Source organism: Salvia hispanica, chromosome 3 (assembly GCF_029641045.1).
Source record: "Salvia hispanica isolate PSC_SH4W2 chromosome 3, Shi_PSC_v1, whole genome shotgun sequence".
NCBI classification, from domain to species: Eukaryota; Viridiplantae; Streptophyta; class Magnoliopsida; order Lamiales; family Lamiaceae; genus Salvia; species Salvia hispanica.
This window is the reverse complement of record NC_142694.1, coordinates 26713869-26732991: the sequence shown is the minus strand read 5'-3', so window position 1 is coordinate 26732991 and position 19123 is coordinate 26713869. Positions and strand designations below refer to the sequence as shown.

The 19123-nt window shown below is 35.8% G+C and overlaps 2 protein-coding genes across 2 annotated transcripts; both read right to left on the bottom strand.

The window, feature by feature from the left end:
• Window positions 1-5848: 5848 nt before the first annotated feature.
• LOC125209651 (uncharacterized) lies at window positions 5849-7289 on the bottom strand. Its single transcript, XM_048109238.2, has 2 exons — window positions 6471-7289; window positions 5849-6388 (listed from the first exon to the last, which is right to left on the bottom strand). The coding sequence occupies exons 1-2, from the start codon at window positions 7287-7289 to the stop codon at window positions 5849-5851; spliced, it is 1359 nt and encodes a 452-aa protein (XP_047965195.2).
• A 6102-nt stretch (window positions 7290-13391) lies between these two features.
• LOC125210903 (uncharacterized) lies at window positions 13392-15868 on the bottom strand. The gene is made up of 5 exons (XM_048110533.2): window positions 15640-15868; window positions 15511-15555; window positions 15190-15426; window positions 14919-15100; window positions 13392-13771 (listed from the first exon to the last, which is right to left on the bottom strand). The coding sequence occupies exons 1-5, from the start codon at window positions 15833-15835 to the stop codon at window positions 13592-13594; spliced, it is 840 nt and encodes a 279-aa protein (XP_047966490.1). The 5' UTR covers window positions 15836-15868; the 3' UTR covers window positions 13392-13591.
• Window positions 15869-19123: the final 3255 nt, after the last annotated feature.

Sequence of the window (19123 nt, the reverse complement as noted above, 5' to 3'; positions counted from 1 at the left end):
CTAATCAAAATAAGTTTGTATATTTTTCAGATTCTAAGAACACAACTTTAACTAATTATTTCTAATCCTGATGAAAGCTATAGTGATCCGGCGGGATGCAGCCGCTCATATCAGAAGTCGAAGAATTATATTTACAAAAATTCTATGAAATGATCTATACAAACCATTAATTGTTCAATCAATACTATTATTTCTCGTTGTAATAACATAATTTGGGTTAGGATTTTAAGATTTGAGTGATTTTTTTCACCTGTGATTACTTTAAGATATCGTTATGCCACCAATCAACTCTAACCACCTCATATAATATTGATAACTCATATCCATTGACAAAAGCTAATGTCAGACAAAACATACAACATCAAATCATACACCCTTTTTGCATCAAAGGATAATTTAGTATCAATGGAGTAAACACTTAACGTAATAGGTATCATATAAATTTGACATAAGTATATAAGTTTCACATATCATTATGTTATTCATGTAATGTTATATCCTTACATTCACTATCTTGTCTAGCACTTTATATCATATAATCACATCGTATATAATTAAATAATATCATATACATATAGTAGGAGTATAACTTATACTCCCTCCATTCCATAAAAATAAACCCACTTTCTTTTTTTATTTGTTATGGATAGTTCTCTCAAACTAAATACCTATATACATCAATTTATTTATAACTTATGGCTCACCATTAAACACTTATAATAATGTAGGTCTCACTATCTACTAACACTATTTTAACTACCATTATTTTCGTCTTTCTTATTTTATCAATTATGCATTAATTCTCGTGTTGTCCCAAATATCCTTATTTTTTGGAACGAAGAGAGTATAACTTTAAATAACGTCACTTACCATCAATGGACATTATTAAGCATTCGCTACACCACTAATGAGCTTGGTTTCAAAAACAGGAACACATACGGTAATCAGAGGTCCAATACGAATAATACAGAGGCTCCAAACGCAAATCATATCAGAGGCTCCGTAGAGCAAATCAGAGGCCCCAAAGGGCAATTATCAAATTGTTTCCACAGCGCGTACATGGACCGATCGTACTCGAGTATAATGTTCAAGCCTACATCATGATGCACTATGTAACTCTCCCGCGTGGAGACCGATCGAACACAAGTTGTAAACTCGTGCCTACACCATGGTGTACAATTATCGTTTGAGTAAGAGTCAAATTTGATCCTAAACATATGACGTTTTTACGATTTTGGTCTTAAACATTACGTTTTGAATTATTGCATCCGGCATATTTGAAAACGAGGCGAAATCAATCCAATTTGGACGGTGCCGTCTAAACTTAACGGTCAGCACTGTTTAATTAGAATTTGACCAAAGTAAGCATTTTAATTAGAATTTTTAATTATTTTGAAAATAATTAAAAACTCTGCTCTCCAGCCGCAGATTCATCCCATTGAAGAGGAATCAACATTTTCAACATTAATCCGACAATCAGCACTACCTCAGTATGCCAGATGTATTGTTAAATTCATTTCCGCGTCGAGTGAAATCAACGGGAGTGGAGGATATGAAAGATTTCTCTCCAATCACACTGGTTCGTTCTCTCTCCAATCACAATTATTCTAGATCGTTCTTTTATCAACGATCCGAACAAAGTTGATGCCATTTTCTGCAAAGTAATGTGAAACATGCCTCTGAAAACGGCGTCGTTCTTGGCTACCTACGAACAAAGTCAGATCCACACTCCTTCGCAAATCTGACATCAAGAAGCTGAAATCCGCCACCGCAGGGCCGGTGTCGTCGTTGGTCGCCGGAGCTTTTCGTTGGACGCAATTCTGGCTGCCGCCGACGACTTAGGCTATGCCTCGCCGGAGCGAAACTTGTACGACAGCCCGAAGCAATGCTCCAAATAATTTTAAATTATTTTTGAAATAACTAATCAAAGGCTCCATCCATTTTGGACTGGGTCCAACCTGAGTTTAAATATTTAAGATACAATAATTCAAAACGTAATGTTCATGAGCAAAATTGAAAAAACGCCAAATATTTAGGACCATCTGTAGCCCTTAGAGCATCCGCAGCGGTTGCATTTTGCCGTCCGTCCGTCCGTGCCGCTGAGCACGAGCTCGTGTCCGCCGATGGAGCTCGTTCGTCCGTGCCAGCGGCACGGCGCTGCTCTTAGCTAAGAGCACGTCCGTGCCGCTGAGCAGCCATACGTGGCACGCTCTGATCGGCCAACGGCATTAACGTTGGCAAATTCGAATTTTATTTTATTTTTTTAAAATGTATAAATAATTCAAAATAATACCAAAAAATAAAATAAAAATTGGATTCCCCAAAAAATAGAGCCGTTTATAGACGTTTTTTTTGGATTTTTGTGATTTTTTTTTAATCCCAAAATCATCTATAAATACACACATTCATCATCCACTTTTCACATCAAATTATCTCTCATTCATACTTTTTCATACTAATCATCTACATCTTCCTCTCTCACCCAAACTCTCTCTCAAAAATTCAAAAATGGATTTCACCAATCTCATTGCGGAAGCGGAGCGCGAAGAACAAGAATATTATGAACAATATCGTGTCGCCTATGAAGCCTATGTCGCCGCCAATACCCCCGCCCCTCCTCCTCAACCAACTAGAGCAAAACGTCGCTACATCCCTCGTGATCGAGAGGGAGCCCATGAAAGGCTCGTTGCCGACTATTTTTCCGACCAGCCGCGGTATCCAGAAGATTACTTTCGGCGCCGTTTTCGCATGTCAAAACGGTTGTTTATGCGTATTTCAACACATTGTCCACTCGCGTTGAATATTTTCAAGAAGGTGCAGACGCAACCGGTCGGCAAAGTCTCACGGCGTTGCAAAAGTGTACTTGTGCCATCCGACAACTTGCTACTGGGCAAACGGCTGACCTCTTCGACGAATATTTGCATGTCGGTGAGTCAACTGGAATCCTATGCCTCAAGAATTTTTGCGATGGCGTCCGTTCTGCTTTCGGCGAGGAATTCCTTCGGGCACCCACCACCGACGATTGTCAACGGTTGCTTCGTCTTCACGAAACAGTCCACGGTTTTCCCAGTATGCTAGGCAGCATTGACTGCATGCATTGGAAGTGGAAGAATTGCCCGACTGCTTGGAGGGGGCAACACTTAAGCGGCCACAAAGGTGGCGGCCCAACGCTTATCCTTGAAGCGGTCGCCGACTACCGCCTATGGATTTGGCATGCATATTTCGGTGTTGCCGGATCCAACAACGACTTGAACGTGTTATATTCTTCACCACTCTTCGATGATGTTTTGAATGGTGTAGCACCGGCGATCGACTTCACCGTCAACGGAAATGCATATCACATGGGTTACTATCTCACCGATGGTATCTACCCAAGGTGGTCGACTTTCGTGAAGTCGTTCAGCAATCCACAGGAACAAAGACGGATTCTTTTTGCGCAGCGTCAAGAGTCTGCTCGGAAAGACGTCGAAAGAGCTTTTGGTGTCCTTCAAGGCCGATTCAACATTGTGAAGTCCCCTTCTCGGCTTTGGTACGTTAAGAATATCGCCGACATCATGTACACGTGTATTATCTTGCACAACATGATTATAGCTGACGAAGGACCGATGGCGGCTAACTTTTACGACGAGGATGAAGCCGGAAGCTCAACCGCGAGGTCTCCCCCACGCCGAGGTGTGCATACGACGGTGAACGAGAGGATGGAAAGAAGACACACAATGCGCGATACAAGAGCCCACACTAAGCTACAAAAAGATCTAATCAATCACATTTGGGCGAAATTCGGCAACGAGTAGTGTAATTTTTAATTTTTAGGATTTTAATTGTGTAATTTTTAATTTTTAAGATTTTAATTATGTAATTTTTAATTTTTAGGATTTTAATTATGTAATTTTTAATTATTTTGTACTCCCTCCGTCCAACAATAGGAGGCCCGTTTTTCCGTTTTGGTACGTCCGGGAATAGGAGTCCCGGTTCTACTTACCATATTTGGAAAATATAATTAGCCTCCCTCTTTTCACTTTTTAAAACCAAAACCATTAAAATTATACACTCACTCACTCCATTTACTCTCTCACTTCTCTCACTCTCTCAATTACTCCATCTCTCTCTCTCGTTCACTCTCTCAAACCCTAATCTACCGCCGCCGCCTCCTCCGACAAAATCCCTCCTAACCACCGCCTCCTCCGACGAAATCCCTCCTATCTCACATGGATCTCAGCCCATCCGAAACCCTAAGCCCCATCTATGAGATAAAATCCTTGGGAGAGCATATTCAACTCCCACGGTTTCGTCGTCCGTCTCCGACGCCGGAGGCGTGTGATACGATGTCCACCGTGGTTCCTGAAACTCCGATGGTCGAAGACTCTTCGTGGACTGAATCCCAGCCGTCTATGCTCCTTGAAACCACAGATCTGGAAGATCCATTGTCGATGGTGACTGATTCTGAGCTGCTCATCGTTCCTGTTTTGCCGGATTTGGAGCTTGATTTTGAGCTCATTGTTCCTGTTTTGCCGGATTCCCAGCTTGATTCTGAGCTCAGTTTCCCCGACACGTCGGATTCCCAGATTGATCCCGATCTCTATGTCCCTGATACGCCGGGTTATGAAAGCCCTCCGGCTACTGTTGTCCCTGAAACTCCGAGGGTCAAACGTCGGAGGTGTCCGGTCGAGGAGATGGAGTGGTTCAAGGAGTTCCTCATTATCCTCTTGCCCGGCATGGCAGATCTGATCTGAGAACCACCCTCTATCTAGGGTTCGGAGGTTCTTGGTTTTTGGGTATTTAGGGTTTGAAATTTAATGTGATTAAGCCACCCCCAATTTGGGTTAGGAGGTTTAAGGGTTTGAAATTGGTGTTCTTGATCAGATTTTATTTATGGAATGTTTTGCTGGTTGGCTTATTTGTGTTGTTGGCTGCCTAAATTTGTGTAATTGGCTGCCTGAATTTGTCCCTGATGTGGTAGTCCTATGTGATTAAGCCACCCCTACTATGGTTTGGAGGCTTATGCTGCTGCACTATGATGAAATTGTTTGCTCTTTGTCATGTCTTATGCTGATATTATAATCTGAGGTCCTTCAAGCTCTTGTATTGTTGACATTGATGCTGGTTTGTGTTGTTGGCTGCCTGATTTTGTCCCTGATGTGTTTGCCCTATGTCATTAAGCCACCCCTAATATGGTTTGGAGGCTTATGCTTCTGCCCTATGATGAAATTGTTTGAATTTGTCATGTGTTATGCTGTTATTATTATCTGATGGCCTTAAAGATGTTGAATTGTTGCATAAGATGTTGGTTTGTGTTCTTGGCTAGATGATGTGTCCCTGAAATTGGCTGAGGTGTTTGTCTTATGTGTATAAGCCACCCCTACTATGGTTTGGAGGCTTATGTTGCTGCCCTATGATGAAATTGTTTGCTCTTTGTCATGTCTTATGTTGTTATAATTATCTGAGGGCCTTGAAGATGAACTATTGTTGCATATGTTGTTGGTTTGTGTTCCTGGCAGGCTGATATGTCCCTGAAATTTGCTGTCTTGGTTGTCCTATGTTTATAAGCCACCCCTAATCAGGTTTGGAGGCTTATGCTGCTGCCCCATGATGAAATTTTTGAGGGCCTGATATCATTAGATAAGTTTGTGCATTTACATCATCTTTGCACTATTCTATACACCAAAAAACAAAAACACTAGACACCCCTTAGCCTAAATATTCTAGGGCCTGACCAACACACCAAAAAGATCAGGCCACCCTATTCCATACACAGTAGGGACTGACCAACACACCAAAAAGATCAGTGCCCCCCTACTCCATATACAATAGGGACTGACCAAATTGCCCAAAAAGCTCAGTGCCAAACCTATAAGCCAAATGCATTTGATAGAGGACCAATGTCATACATTGATCCATCATTGTTCTCTGGCATTTGCAAGTATTCCAGCACTTCTCTCACCACATTCTCCTTCACTTCCAGCACATTAGGGAGTCCCACAGTTCTTTCCAGTCTATCTTTGTTGATGTGTGGAACTTTGTAACCATTTCCACCTCTGCATTGTAGGATTTCTCTGAGGCAGGCTTGCAAACTGAGGAATACTCTATTAAGGGTTTGTGGTGACAGCTCTGCAAAAGAGCTACACACATTTCCCACCAGTTCATCAACAGTTTTGCATGGTTTCTCATGCTGCAATGACTGAATTGCTCTAAAAAAACCCAGGTCTAATATGTTAGTATCAGGGGAATTAGCTGGTTGACAAATCAGATGGATTTTAAATCCATCTGTATTGGCAATAGCCTGAAACTCTGGATCCAAGGCAGTTATGTGTGGTGTGGCATTGTCTTGCTGAATGTAAATCTCTTTATTTGCCCAAACAGGCCACTTGGCCTTAATTGCAGGTATAATCTGGCATCAATCAAAAACACATAGCTAAATGATGATCTAGATTAAGTTTTTAAGATCTGATAGCATGGAAAAAGTTGCATACCTTGTGGAGAAGGCAGTCCCTCATAACTGGCTTTGTGACTGAATGGATTGCCTTGGTTTCCATGGTTCCTCTTGGCCTGTTCTTTGACTTTCTTTGTGCTGGCACAAGTTCAGTGAAGGGAAATATTCCCACCTTACCATCATAAAGGGCCTGCCCCTCACTTCCAAAAAGTGGCCTACTGACAGCACACATAAACATCACTTTGGTGATGAATCTTTTGGATTTGCATGACCTATATGGCTCCTCCTCACCTGGCAAGAGGTAGTATCTGTCTGATGACTTGGTCATATAGAACCACTTCTCATCTATGTGCACTATATTCTGCATGCTTTGATATGGAACTTTACCATCAGCTATTCGTGGCTGGAGTTGACTAAGACTCCATCTCACTCTTGCTAGCTTATTCATATCAGTGAGGGGAGGTTTAATTGCATTTGTATGTGGCCTTAGTTTACCTTGCTTCACCCATGAACCTACTGTGCTCTTGCTAACATTCAACTTGACAGCCATTTTTCTAAGGGAAGATCTTTCAAGAATGGATAAGTATCTAACCTTTTCTTCATCAAGGTCTAATCTATCAACATGTTGGTATCCTCTAATCTTTCCTTCCATGATTGCAGGTTCTCCCCTTTGCATATGCTCCTTGGCTGACTTCCAGAGTCTGTACACAGTCTTCCTACTGATGCTAAAAGTCTCTGCTGCCTCCATTACAGCCCCTCTTGCAAGCACTCCATCCTGGCTGTGCTTGAGTAGAAACTGCACCACATTGTTCTTGATGTTGCTGTTGATGTGTAGGGTATGCCTTTGCCCATTTTCCATCCCTGTGATGAATTTTTTCTGAGGGATTTAAATTTACATAAGTGTTCTTGAGTTTTTTTTGGAAGATTTTCAGATTTGGAGTTGGTAGGAGGTGTATTAAATGAAAGTTGGTGGTGTATTTATAGCAGCTTAGTAGTTGTACTTTTTTGAGTTCAAATTTCCCTCAAATTCTTTGTAGAGGGAAATTTGAAAATTTCAATTCCCCCTTTGTATTTTGAGCTAATTCAAACTCATTTCCATCATGATGAAATTGAATGCAGTTGGCTTGTGTTGAATTTTCATTTTTTATTCAGTTTATATTTTAAATCCATGAATATTGAAAACAGGAAATGAAAAGAGTCATTGTATTTTTGGTTGTTGATACGATATGAGCTGACAATATTCTGGAAAAAATAAGTTATGGAAACAACTTCTATTCCATGCTAAGATGAAAAGGAAAAATTTTACACAATTAAGGTGGGTCCCAAATTCCACTATCACACACCATTTATTACACACTCCAAAAGTTTCTTAAAACCCGTGCCCTTTAGAAATGAGACTGCTATTGTTGGACGGAGGGAGTAATTATTTAACCATAATAAAATTTTCAAATATTCCTAGCACAAGTAAAGTGCCCGGCTTATTCCTAGCACAAGTGATGTACTCGGGATATTGCAAGCACATATAACGTGCTCGGTAATCTATAAAAATAAAACAAACACGTCCGCACACTATATTGCATATGAATTTTATGGTGGACACTTTTTAGAATGCCTAGCACAGGTCGGGTGGTCGGGATAATCCAAGCACATATAAAGTGCTCGTTACAATCAATAAAAATAAAATGAATATCTTGCCGAGCACATATTTGGTGGTCGGGATTTCCAAGAACTTTATATGTGCTCGCTATGTTTGAAAAATATATATCAAACCGCAATATTCTGAACATAAGTGTTGTGTATTTGTTTTTTAAAACTATACGCATTATAACATTTAATATTTTTTGGAATGGCGAGCGTCAAGTGGTCGGAATATTCCAAGCATAAGTTTGGTGCTCGCTATATTTATAAAAATACACCTACGTATATTATTGCTGGAATGTTGCATGAATGTATTTTATTTATGGAATGTTGCATGAATGTATTTTATTTTAGAATGCCGAGCACATTAAGCGTGGTCGGAATTACCGAGCACGTATTAAGCACTCGCTAATACATTTATTATGCGAGCATATTTCGGGTGGTCGGCAATATTCGAGCACAACGCTTCCTTGACTTAAATTGCTAAACCGAGCACGTTGACCGCGCTCGGTATTGCTCGCAAGTTAACTCCCCCGTTCATGATATTGCCAAGCACCTTCAATTGTGCTTGGAATGTTGCCGAGCACAGTTTAATGTGCTCGCCATTTTCCGAGCACAGTTTGAAGTGCTCGCTAGTGGTGCTCGGTAAACAGTCTTTTTTTTTTTGTGGTGCAAGATCCTGCATTCTAAGTAGTATCTTTATGTAACATTAACTAATGTATCTTTATGCAATGATCAAATTTAGCCAAGATTAAAAACTCTTTTTTCTTTGATATCTTTGAAGAGACGCACGAGTCTAAACATTATAATGTTTTAAATCACATGAAAGCTAAAATACAAGCATAAGTCCCACCTTCTAGGCTTAGGCGAATGCCAATACCAAATTAAACCTCTTTCCAATTGTTTCCAAGCTTTATCATAGTTCTTTTCCCTGCCAAATATATGTGTACACAGTAATTCAAAAAGTAAAGATATAACTAGATTTTCAGTATGCACATAATGACATAAAACACTCTTGGCTGTAAAACTGCACAAAAAACCTATAGATGAGAATGTGTCTAGCCAATGCAATCACAAGTGACATAATTTTATGTTTTTTATTTGAAATAGAGAGGTAAAGATACAGTTAATTTCAGACCAAATATAATAGTAGGGGCTTTAAGAAGTAAGAAGTAATATAATTCCTAACTTCAACATTTATATATGCAACAATACGTATTAGTATCATCTATAATTATGATATTTGGCGGGCTAATAGACCCGTGTCCAGTGAATACTTGGGTTAATAGACCCATTAACAAGGAGTAACAAGCAAACTAACCAGTAACAAATCTATGAAACAAATTTAGTGGAGTTGGATACAATGAAAAAATAACAGCAAATATAATATTTTAATATTAAAAAGTACATTATAATTTTTAAAATGTTAAAAAAAATCAGAAATTATGTTTGGGATCGATAACATTTTGGGAATAGTCTTAGAATTTTTTTAAAAAAATGGTTCAACCAGCCGGTGGTTTCCGGTCTGACTGGCCAATTTCTCCCGCCTAAAACGGTTCAACTGGGTAATGGTTAAAGATGGATAATCTACTAGCTAGTTTATTTGCGGCCAAACTTATCGAACCGGTCTAGTTTTTATAACATTGATATCAATCATACTTACATTTCAAATCTTATTTATATATGTAAAAGTATTATTTGATGATGTAATTTTTTAATGTTATATAAAGGGGTGCGTTAAAATGCTAGTACTAATTTTTCTTAAATTGTTAACTCATCAACATAGTGTATTAAAAATGTCCACACGATCACATTAAAATGTCAACACAAATATGTGTTGACATTTAAATATCAATGTCAATATAATGTATTAAAATATCAACTTAAGTTTATGTTGACATTTCAGTATCATCATGTTGACATTTTTAATACATTGCATTGATGAGTTAGCAAGTTAGCAACTTAAGAAAAGTTAGCAACGGATCACACCCCGTCAGATATAAAAACCACGAAAGAGTGCAAGTCACTAGTAAGTTATCAATTTCTTTACAAAAAAAAATAAATAAATTACATAATTTCAAGATAAAAAGATGATTACTTATGCGGGTGAAAATATAAATTATGGAGTAATGCTATATGTTAAAATATCAAATTCGTTATAAAATAAAAATACAATCAAAATTATACTCTTATAAATTAAAGATAATGAGATAATTACTGATACGGATAAAAATGTGGAGTCCTATAATATACGTTCCCAACTCCCAAGCGTCTTCTAATAAAGAAAAAAGACCCGACAGGTATGAACTTTCTAATTTTGAAAATTCTTTTATTTGTAATGAGGTGTGATCTATTATTCGCTAATAATATTTTCATTACTATTTATTTCTATCCCTATCTTACTTTACTAACTATACATTAAAACCTATGTCGAACCAAATGTTCATATTTTTTAGGGATGGAGGGAATATAAAAATGAGTCTTACATTTCACTATCTTTTTTCCATCCACTTAATTTTATATTTCTTAAAATTCTTACCAAACTAAAAAATGAGACTCCTAATGACGGATGAAAGGAGTACCATTTAGTGACGGGGAGAGTAATATTTAAAAGAGTGAACTACATACCGATCTTTCACTTTCGCTCATAAATGGTACCTGATCTTTATTTTATATCATTTTTGGTACCCCATGACAAAAATAACTCTAGGTCCCAAATATGTGATTTTTTTGTTACGAAGGATATTTTTGGAAATTTCAATTAAATAGAACTAAATACTATGTGATTTTTTTCTTTCTTATTTCTTTTTTTCTTCTTTAGTTTATTCTTCTTTTTTTTTTTTTAATTTTCTTCTTTCTTTTTTAGAATTTTATCTTCCTTTCTTCTTTCGTTTTTCTCCTTAGTTTATGTTTCCTCTTTTTTCTTTTCTCGTCTTTTTCTTCTTTCTTTTTAGTGTTTTATTCATACATCTAGTTGCATTCATAATATAAATTAATAACAAAACATCTAATTAAATTAATTATTTAAACTAATTAAATCAATTTAATATTTTTAATTAAATTATTAATACTTATTTTAGGGTTGAACACCTGACTAAAAATATTCAACTCTTTATCATTATGAAATACAATTCACAATTTTAAATTTTGATTAAGACTATATTGATTAGTAGTTATTAATTTAATATAAAATAATTATTACTATTATTTATTAATTACTACTAGTTTTTACTATTATAACAATAATATTATAATAATAATTAACTATAATTATAACTATAATTATGATTAAATATATTTAAATGATATTAAAAAATAAATCAATTATTAATTTATAATAACAAAATAATATTAATATTGATTAATAATAATAGTATAAAGAGTGAGGAGAATGAGAGAAGGTATTATAATATCACTTTTGATACTAGTTTTGTCAATGCCCAAAATACCCTTTGTGACACAAATGGAAAAATAAATTTGTTTAGAGGGTATTTTAGGATGAAAATTGCACCAGTTACCAAAAATATAATTTATAATTACCAAAAACGACATAAAATAAATATCAGATAACATTTATGTGCGAAAGTAAAAGATCAGGTACCATTCATGTTTAAAAAATATACCCGCTTTAACTTTTCAGTTTACACTTTAGCGATAGTAGTGCACTAGACTAATTTTGGGGATTAATTAGACTTTTAAACCCATTAATTTGAAATGTTGGGAATTGTTCGAATAACTTCGGTAGGGCTCTCACGTGAGCATCAAACTTAAGTCTTTAAAATAAACAAATGTTGGAACCGGTTTAATTGATTTCCGATTTTACCAGTCCAAGATGGTTTAATGCACGAGCGATTCGATTCGGTCCGATTTTAAAACATTGCTTCCTATCTTAATATTTCAAACCCCCTTCAATAAAATTATGGCATACATATATTGAAAGAACTTCAAAAATCCATTAACCGTTTTCTCTACAAAAAAGTCATTGATGAAATAGGTTTAATTCAGCAGTATAGAGCGAACAGATTCTCGGATTGCTTCACTTCCAACAGCAAAAATTTGGTTTAGGCTGTCAATAAAGATCCATGCACCATGACAAGACATGACCTAGTCAGATTGGACCCTCTTTCACTAATCTTACAGACATTACATTTTTTCCCCAAAATTAAATAAATGCATGTTTATAATTTCGAATTTGAATGTGTTTGTGTATGAAAGAGACTTGGGAGAAAAGATATTAGAATAATTGCCATATCAGAAAGATAAGGAAAACCAGTAAGCTTTTGTCAGATTTTTCACTAAATGAGAACAAAAAACATAACATCAAAGACACAGTACAATAATTCAGGGGAACACTCATATAAACAACCACATATTTGCCCACTACAAAACTTTTTTGGCTCTTTCTCCATTTTATCATTCTTCACTTTTTTCCTTTTTCTTCACCACGTTCTGAGCTCCAGAATGCATACGAGGTGACATCCATCTCTAACTTATGTCACATATAGAATATACTTGTATATTTTATACGAGGTGAAAATTGCTAAAAATTAGGGTTACAAATCATCAATATGCACAACAACATTTTTATATATGATATTACTATAATTTTCTTTATGACAACAGTATATCTCATTTGTCAATATTCCAAATTAATTTGTAGGAGCAGTAAATTTTAAATATGTGTATGTCCCAATTCTTCTCTATGGAGCTGTGTACGGCATGTAATCAATCATATGAATGTACGTAATTTTGAATAAGGGGACTTGTTTCTCGAAGGAAAAAAATAACACTAAATTTGCAATATTTTCTGCACAAGGACATCGTACTTGACATAATAAATTGTTCACAGGATTTTGCAATAATATTGTATGATCATATAAATAACTTAATGAGAAAATTAGGAAAATGACAAAGCTGGCCCCATTACTTTGAGGCGTATTGGAATTTGCGTTCATAACTCACAAAATCGCTTGATTTAGGGATCATGTCACGTTGCTCTCAAATATCAATATTGGCTTCTGCTATACAATTAATAATTTAGTTTTTCACCGCAAAAAGTAATTTGGGATTGATTTTCATACACCAGCAAGTTCCATGCACAACTCAACTATATATATATAAACTCTTTATACTGAAAAACCCAACTATATATATGCAATGATGTGTGTATGGAATGATATGTACGCTACATATTTTATGTGAATGTTATCGGTAAGCACCATTCTCGTTTAATGCACATTCAACATTATTTGTTAAATACTCCTATTATACTTTTAGTTTGATTCTAACAGACTAAATTATTGTCATTTTAATTTTTACTATCTTCATAAAAATTAAAGCTTGATATACAATTTAAAGAATATATTTTACATCATTGGAGATAATACTAGATGGTAAAAAAATATAACCATAACTAACATGCATGCATATTATGAATGGTTTTGATGTGCAATATGAGCATAGGTAAGTGGAAGAGGGGAATGGAGAATCTTTCTATTTTGTGACAAAGTTGTAGCAGTGAAGCTAGGCATTGAGATGATCAAGAAAGGTAGGATTGTTTGTTCCCCTTTTGTGTTTTTCTTTGTGCCTTTGTGCTCTCATGATATACAGACCCCTCAAGGATAAGCAGTAGCATCCCATCCCCCACTGCTTTTTTCTCTCTCCTCCATTTCTTTCTTCCTCTATTGTTTCCTTCTCTTCTACCTGTATGCACTAGTTAATTAATAGGAATTTCTGCAAGCCAAATTTTACTTCAAAATTAAATACTTATAATAAGAATCTTCAACTAAATAGTTCTCTTAACAAGTTGACAAATTTCTCTTCTCGTTTCTAAATTTAACAAGGGTGAACTATTTTTTTTTTATTTTTGGTTAGAGTTTATTTTTGTCATGAGACATTTATATTTGTTCATGATTAGTTGAATATATCAACTAGTTGGTGCTGAACTTGGGTGAAGTGGAATACATCAGTGAGCTATTATTATCATCTACTACCATTTCTCACACAAAACACACACACTGGCTATATATATGTGACATGGAGTGAGAAAGCAAATAAAAAAGATTCTAAATTATTGTGGCAAATCAATAAACTTTGAGAGTGGAATAATCTTAAGTAAGATATCTACTAAGAGCAATGGAAAATAAAGAAGAGGATTGTGTGGTGAAAGGATGGTTTTAAATTGGCAATATATATGTGGAAGACAACACAAAGAGTTGTTTGGCTAAACTTATTTTACGACGGATAAAATCAATCCCATGTCCCACAATCTTTCGCGTGATATATGACTAATAACTTTAACATTTTATGAAACCCTTAGGAGTGTTTAAAGGTGCATCAAGCATATTTCAAATTCAACCAAGGTTCTTATTGAATTTGAATCAGAAATAAATAAAGAATGGTTGATGATTGCTAGAAGTGAAAAGGGTGCATCAGTGATTCACAAAAGAAAACAAGATGAAGAATGTGACCTTAGCACATGCTAAGGGACCGAATCTCTACCAGTCCCCCACACTTACTACCCCTGTCTGTCCAAAATCTAGCTGCCTTTGTAGTACCACACACTCATATATACATGTATATGTAAATATATAGGTAGATAGAAGGGGAGATGAGAGTGAGTGAGGGGAAAACAAGGAAGAATGAAGGTGATTGAGTCCACATTTTCCTGTGATGGACATGGAACTCATTGCCTAACTTGCAAGTGTTCTTGTGTGGTCTATTTCATTCATGGACCACTTATCTTATTGCCTCTGTTATGGGACCAATGAAAGCGACGGACTCTAAATCATTTTATATTAACTCTTAATTTAGGGAAAACAACAAGTCCGTTAGTTACTTAATTACTCACCTCTGTTGGCGTTGCGGTTTCCGATTTGAACGAAACAGATGAATCTCCCCCTTCCGCCTCACTCGTCAATATCTTCATCGGTCGATCTTCAATCGAAGGCGTCGCCGCCGGCGTCGGGCTGCTCGAGCTCAGATCTATCGGCGTGCTTTGCGTCCCCACGTCTCTCGTCTTCTTCTCCGCCTCTGCTCTCCAAAATTCAAAATATTCAACAACATTATGTATACTCCATTTTTTGATTCTGTATCTATAGATGAAGCAGAAGAAAAGGTACGTGGTTTTTCGAGGTGGATTTGGGAAGGGTAGATGAGCGGCGCGGACATGCTGATTCTGGTGGCGAGGCCGCGGAAGGATCTGCCGCTTAGGGTTTTGGCCGATAAGCACTCCAGGGGAACTTCTCCTGATAACGGATTGCTTATGTATTTTTCCGCTTCGTTCCATTTCGAATTCAGAATCAATCCATCTCGAGGCTGCGGCGCCTCCCACGCGTACGCTGTTTTCGCTTGCAACGCTGCAATGATTAATTCAATTTTCAAATTGAAATGTGTTTTTTCATTGATTGATCGATTGATTGATCAATTAGTCTTCGCTTTACCTCTGAGAGCGGTTGAGAAGGAATATGTGGAAGGATCGATTTCCTCTGCGTGATCAATGGAGCTTGTGTCAAAATTGAAGAAAGGTAGAGGTGAGGAGGAATGTGTTGGTTGGGAGTTCAATTGATTACCTCTGATGGTGTAGCCTGGCGAGGAAGCAGTGCTGGAAACGGTGACGTTTGATCTGAAGGAGGCGGCTTCTTCTCTCAAGCTCTTCAAATTTGAAGCTGAGAATCTTCTGGATTTGGTGTTTTCGCGGCTGATCCTTCGAGCTCTAACGCCCCATTCATTGAGGTTAAAATCACTCTCATCTACTGATCGCTCCATACTCTGTTTTCTTTCTAATACTACTTCTAATATCTGAATTATTATATTTATAGTGCCAATAAATAAATGATTCCAAATAAATAAATAAAGAGTCCAATCAGCAAAGAAATTCCAACTTGTAAATATTTTGTAATCGATCGACTATGGGCCACTCTCTCCATTTGTCATATACTTAGTGGTGGGGAGTGGAAACAAAATCTTACATATATTTTGTGATTTCATTCATGTAATATAGTATGGTGCAGTCATTTATTCAAATAGTTTTAATTATTTTAATTTAATTGGTGTCTTATCATAAATAATTCACACATAAGATGGAATGGCACTATTCTAGTTCCTAGATGAAATTGTTATTCGACGAAATAAGTATAAGCCTCATTTAAGCGAAAATTCAAACGGTGCAGATTTTAACATGTAACTAAGCAACTTGGTAAACTACACTTCCAAGTAAAGAAAAAAAGGAAATAAGTATGCGCACTATTATGTTCAATTATTGTCCAATTTGGTAATGACATTTCAATATCTTAGTTCGGTAGGTATATTGACTTTAAGAAGTTTCGGTTAAAAGTTATACCAGTAGTTCGAAAAAATTCCATAAATTGCCGGAAAAATAGTGAAGTATAGTTAAATTTTGATATGCCCACAACTTTATAATAAGCTGGAAAATTCACTAATTTCTTCTCAATATAAATCACATAACTAAAAGTTTAAGTAAAATTGTACTCCTTTTCCATCCTGCCATAAGTGAGCCATTTTTTTTGGCACAAGATTTCAGGAATTGTTAGTTAAAGAGTTAAATTAGAAGGAGTAAAATATGACAACGAGATAATTGAGACTAAATTCAAATTTTATAATTTTTTACTGATTTTTAAAAGGGAATATTGGGACCTAATATCACGAAACTTTTTAAAAAATTTATTTTTTCCACTAACTCTTGAACTTGACATAATATCACAAATTTAAATAGTTGTTGAATTTTTTCCACCGGCGACAAATTCGAACTACATTAAAATGAGATAGAAAATCATATCTAGCTTTTAGGAATTTTGTAATCACATCACTATCATTTTTTAGTGGTAACTATATCTTATGTGATGTAATAACAAATGAATTGTAACTAGATTTTATCGCTTGTGAGAAAAATTCAATAACTATTTAAATTTGTGATATTATATGTCAAGTTTAAAATTCTTGAGAATTTTTAAAACTTTTTACTAACAATTAGGCACCTACATCCGCCTTTTACAAAAAAAAAATGTAAAGTCGGAAAAACAGCAAAAGACTATTTCGTCCTTTAAAATATGTTAGACTCAGTTAACAATTCAGCTTGGTCTACTAAAATGAAATTGCCCCAATTACTACTTTATTTAAAAGGAAATACTAGTAAAATGATACTCCTAGTAATTAGTTTGTCGTTTTATAGGTTCATACTATATTATAGGAGAAGAAACCTACCGATAATTCCGGCTCAAGGAATTACGAGATTTATGGGATTGACATCAAGGAAGACATCTCTCAATCATGGAAGCTGCTATATTTGTGGATATCTATGTCACACTTCATTTCACATTTGTTCTTTTATATGCATTTGAATGCATACTGAAATGTACTACTCCCATACAATCAAAATATCAAATAAACATAACTTCTTTTCTTCTCGAACATATGTTTATTTCTTTTGTAACTGTAAAATTGCGACTATATATGATTATCACTATTGACATTGGTTTAGAAATATTTTAATAAAATGGAAAAAATAATAATAAAACGTTTTGAATTATTAATCCTCCGATCCCTTGTTTCTTTCGTAATAAATTAAGTTGATATGTTTACTCAAATTTCAGATTTTTTTAATTAGTGTACAAAAGATTCTCAATCTCAATTTAGTTCATTTATAACTTGGTCATGTGGAGTCTTTGGATTGAAAAAAAATAGAAGAAACGTTGAAATATTACTGCAACATACTACGTAGGAGCATGTGTTCATTGAAATAATTAAAGACTATTTCACTATTTGAAAGGGTTTGATTATTATATGGTGAAAGAGACGAAGCGGAAATGGAAGGCTATCGCTGCGGCTTATTATCCTGAGCTTTATATGGTACAATGGTCCCTCTCCATTATTATTAAGATTTTTTTAAAAGCTTTTGATTGGTGCAGACTAGCTAGCTTCATTTTCTTAATAGTTTATAGATTTTTCTTTGGAATTAACCAACATTAATAGTATTCTCTACACTATAGGATAATCTGATGACATGCTAAATATATATATGGCGCAAGCTAGCATCATAGGATGGGGAATGGGATGGAAACAAGACATAGAGGAGCTTGAGTACATATTATCTTGTAAGAGAATGATAGTAATTAATATGGCTAAAGAAATTATATGAAAAGAGATTAGAGAGGGTGGAAACTAGCGTGACTTTGAGAGATTTGAGAGAACTGACGGTTTCTCCAAGAGGGAGAACCGGAGGAGAGAACAAGATTAATAATTTAATTCTTCATTCTGCTTGATAATAATAAAAGACTCCACACATATTTATAATATGAGTGGTACAAAAAAGATCTCCTAAACTAGGGAAGTAAATCAAAAGCAAATCAAATCCTAACCACTAGGGAAAGTAAATAAAATCTTATCAACTAAATAATACTAAAACATAAATAAACTAAATAAATATATGGAGACAATATCAGCTCCCTTCCGGAATAAAATAGAATATCAGGTCCCTATCAACTCTCCCACCGTTGAAAATCACCTTGCCCTCAAGGTGGAAGTCAGAAAAATAATCTTCCATCTCGTTGTCTTTGTTTGGATCTTCGTCTGCAAACAAAATTATATCGTTAGGACAGCAACGAGTGATGGAGAATCCGTCTTTGGACATGAGATCTCTTCCGGGACTTCAGTGACATAACCAATGATGACAACATTGATTTTTGGGTTACGGGATTTTGGAGGAAATTTGGTTTCCACCAAAACCATTGGCACATCCAGCTTTTGAGGCGATTCGTCATCAATTTTTACCATCTCTTCGATGATGGGATCAAACTTGACATTTGTTGTTGGCTCATCATCCTTTTTTTGCAACAGGCTTAATGACAGAATCAGATGTGGCCTCCTTTTGAGCCATAGCCTCCTTTTTAGCTAAATATGCCACTCCCTCTATAATTTTGTTGAGAAGTTTATTCGTCTCAGTGAAATAAATGGCATCCTCATTAAAATTATGATAAACAGCATCTAGAAATTCTTGCCATGAGCAATCAGGATTCGAGCGTCAATACTTGTGGAGCC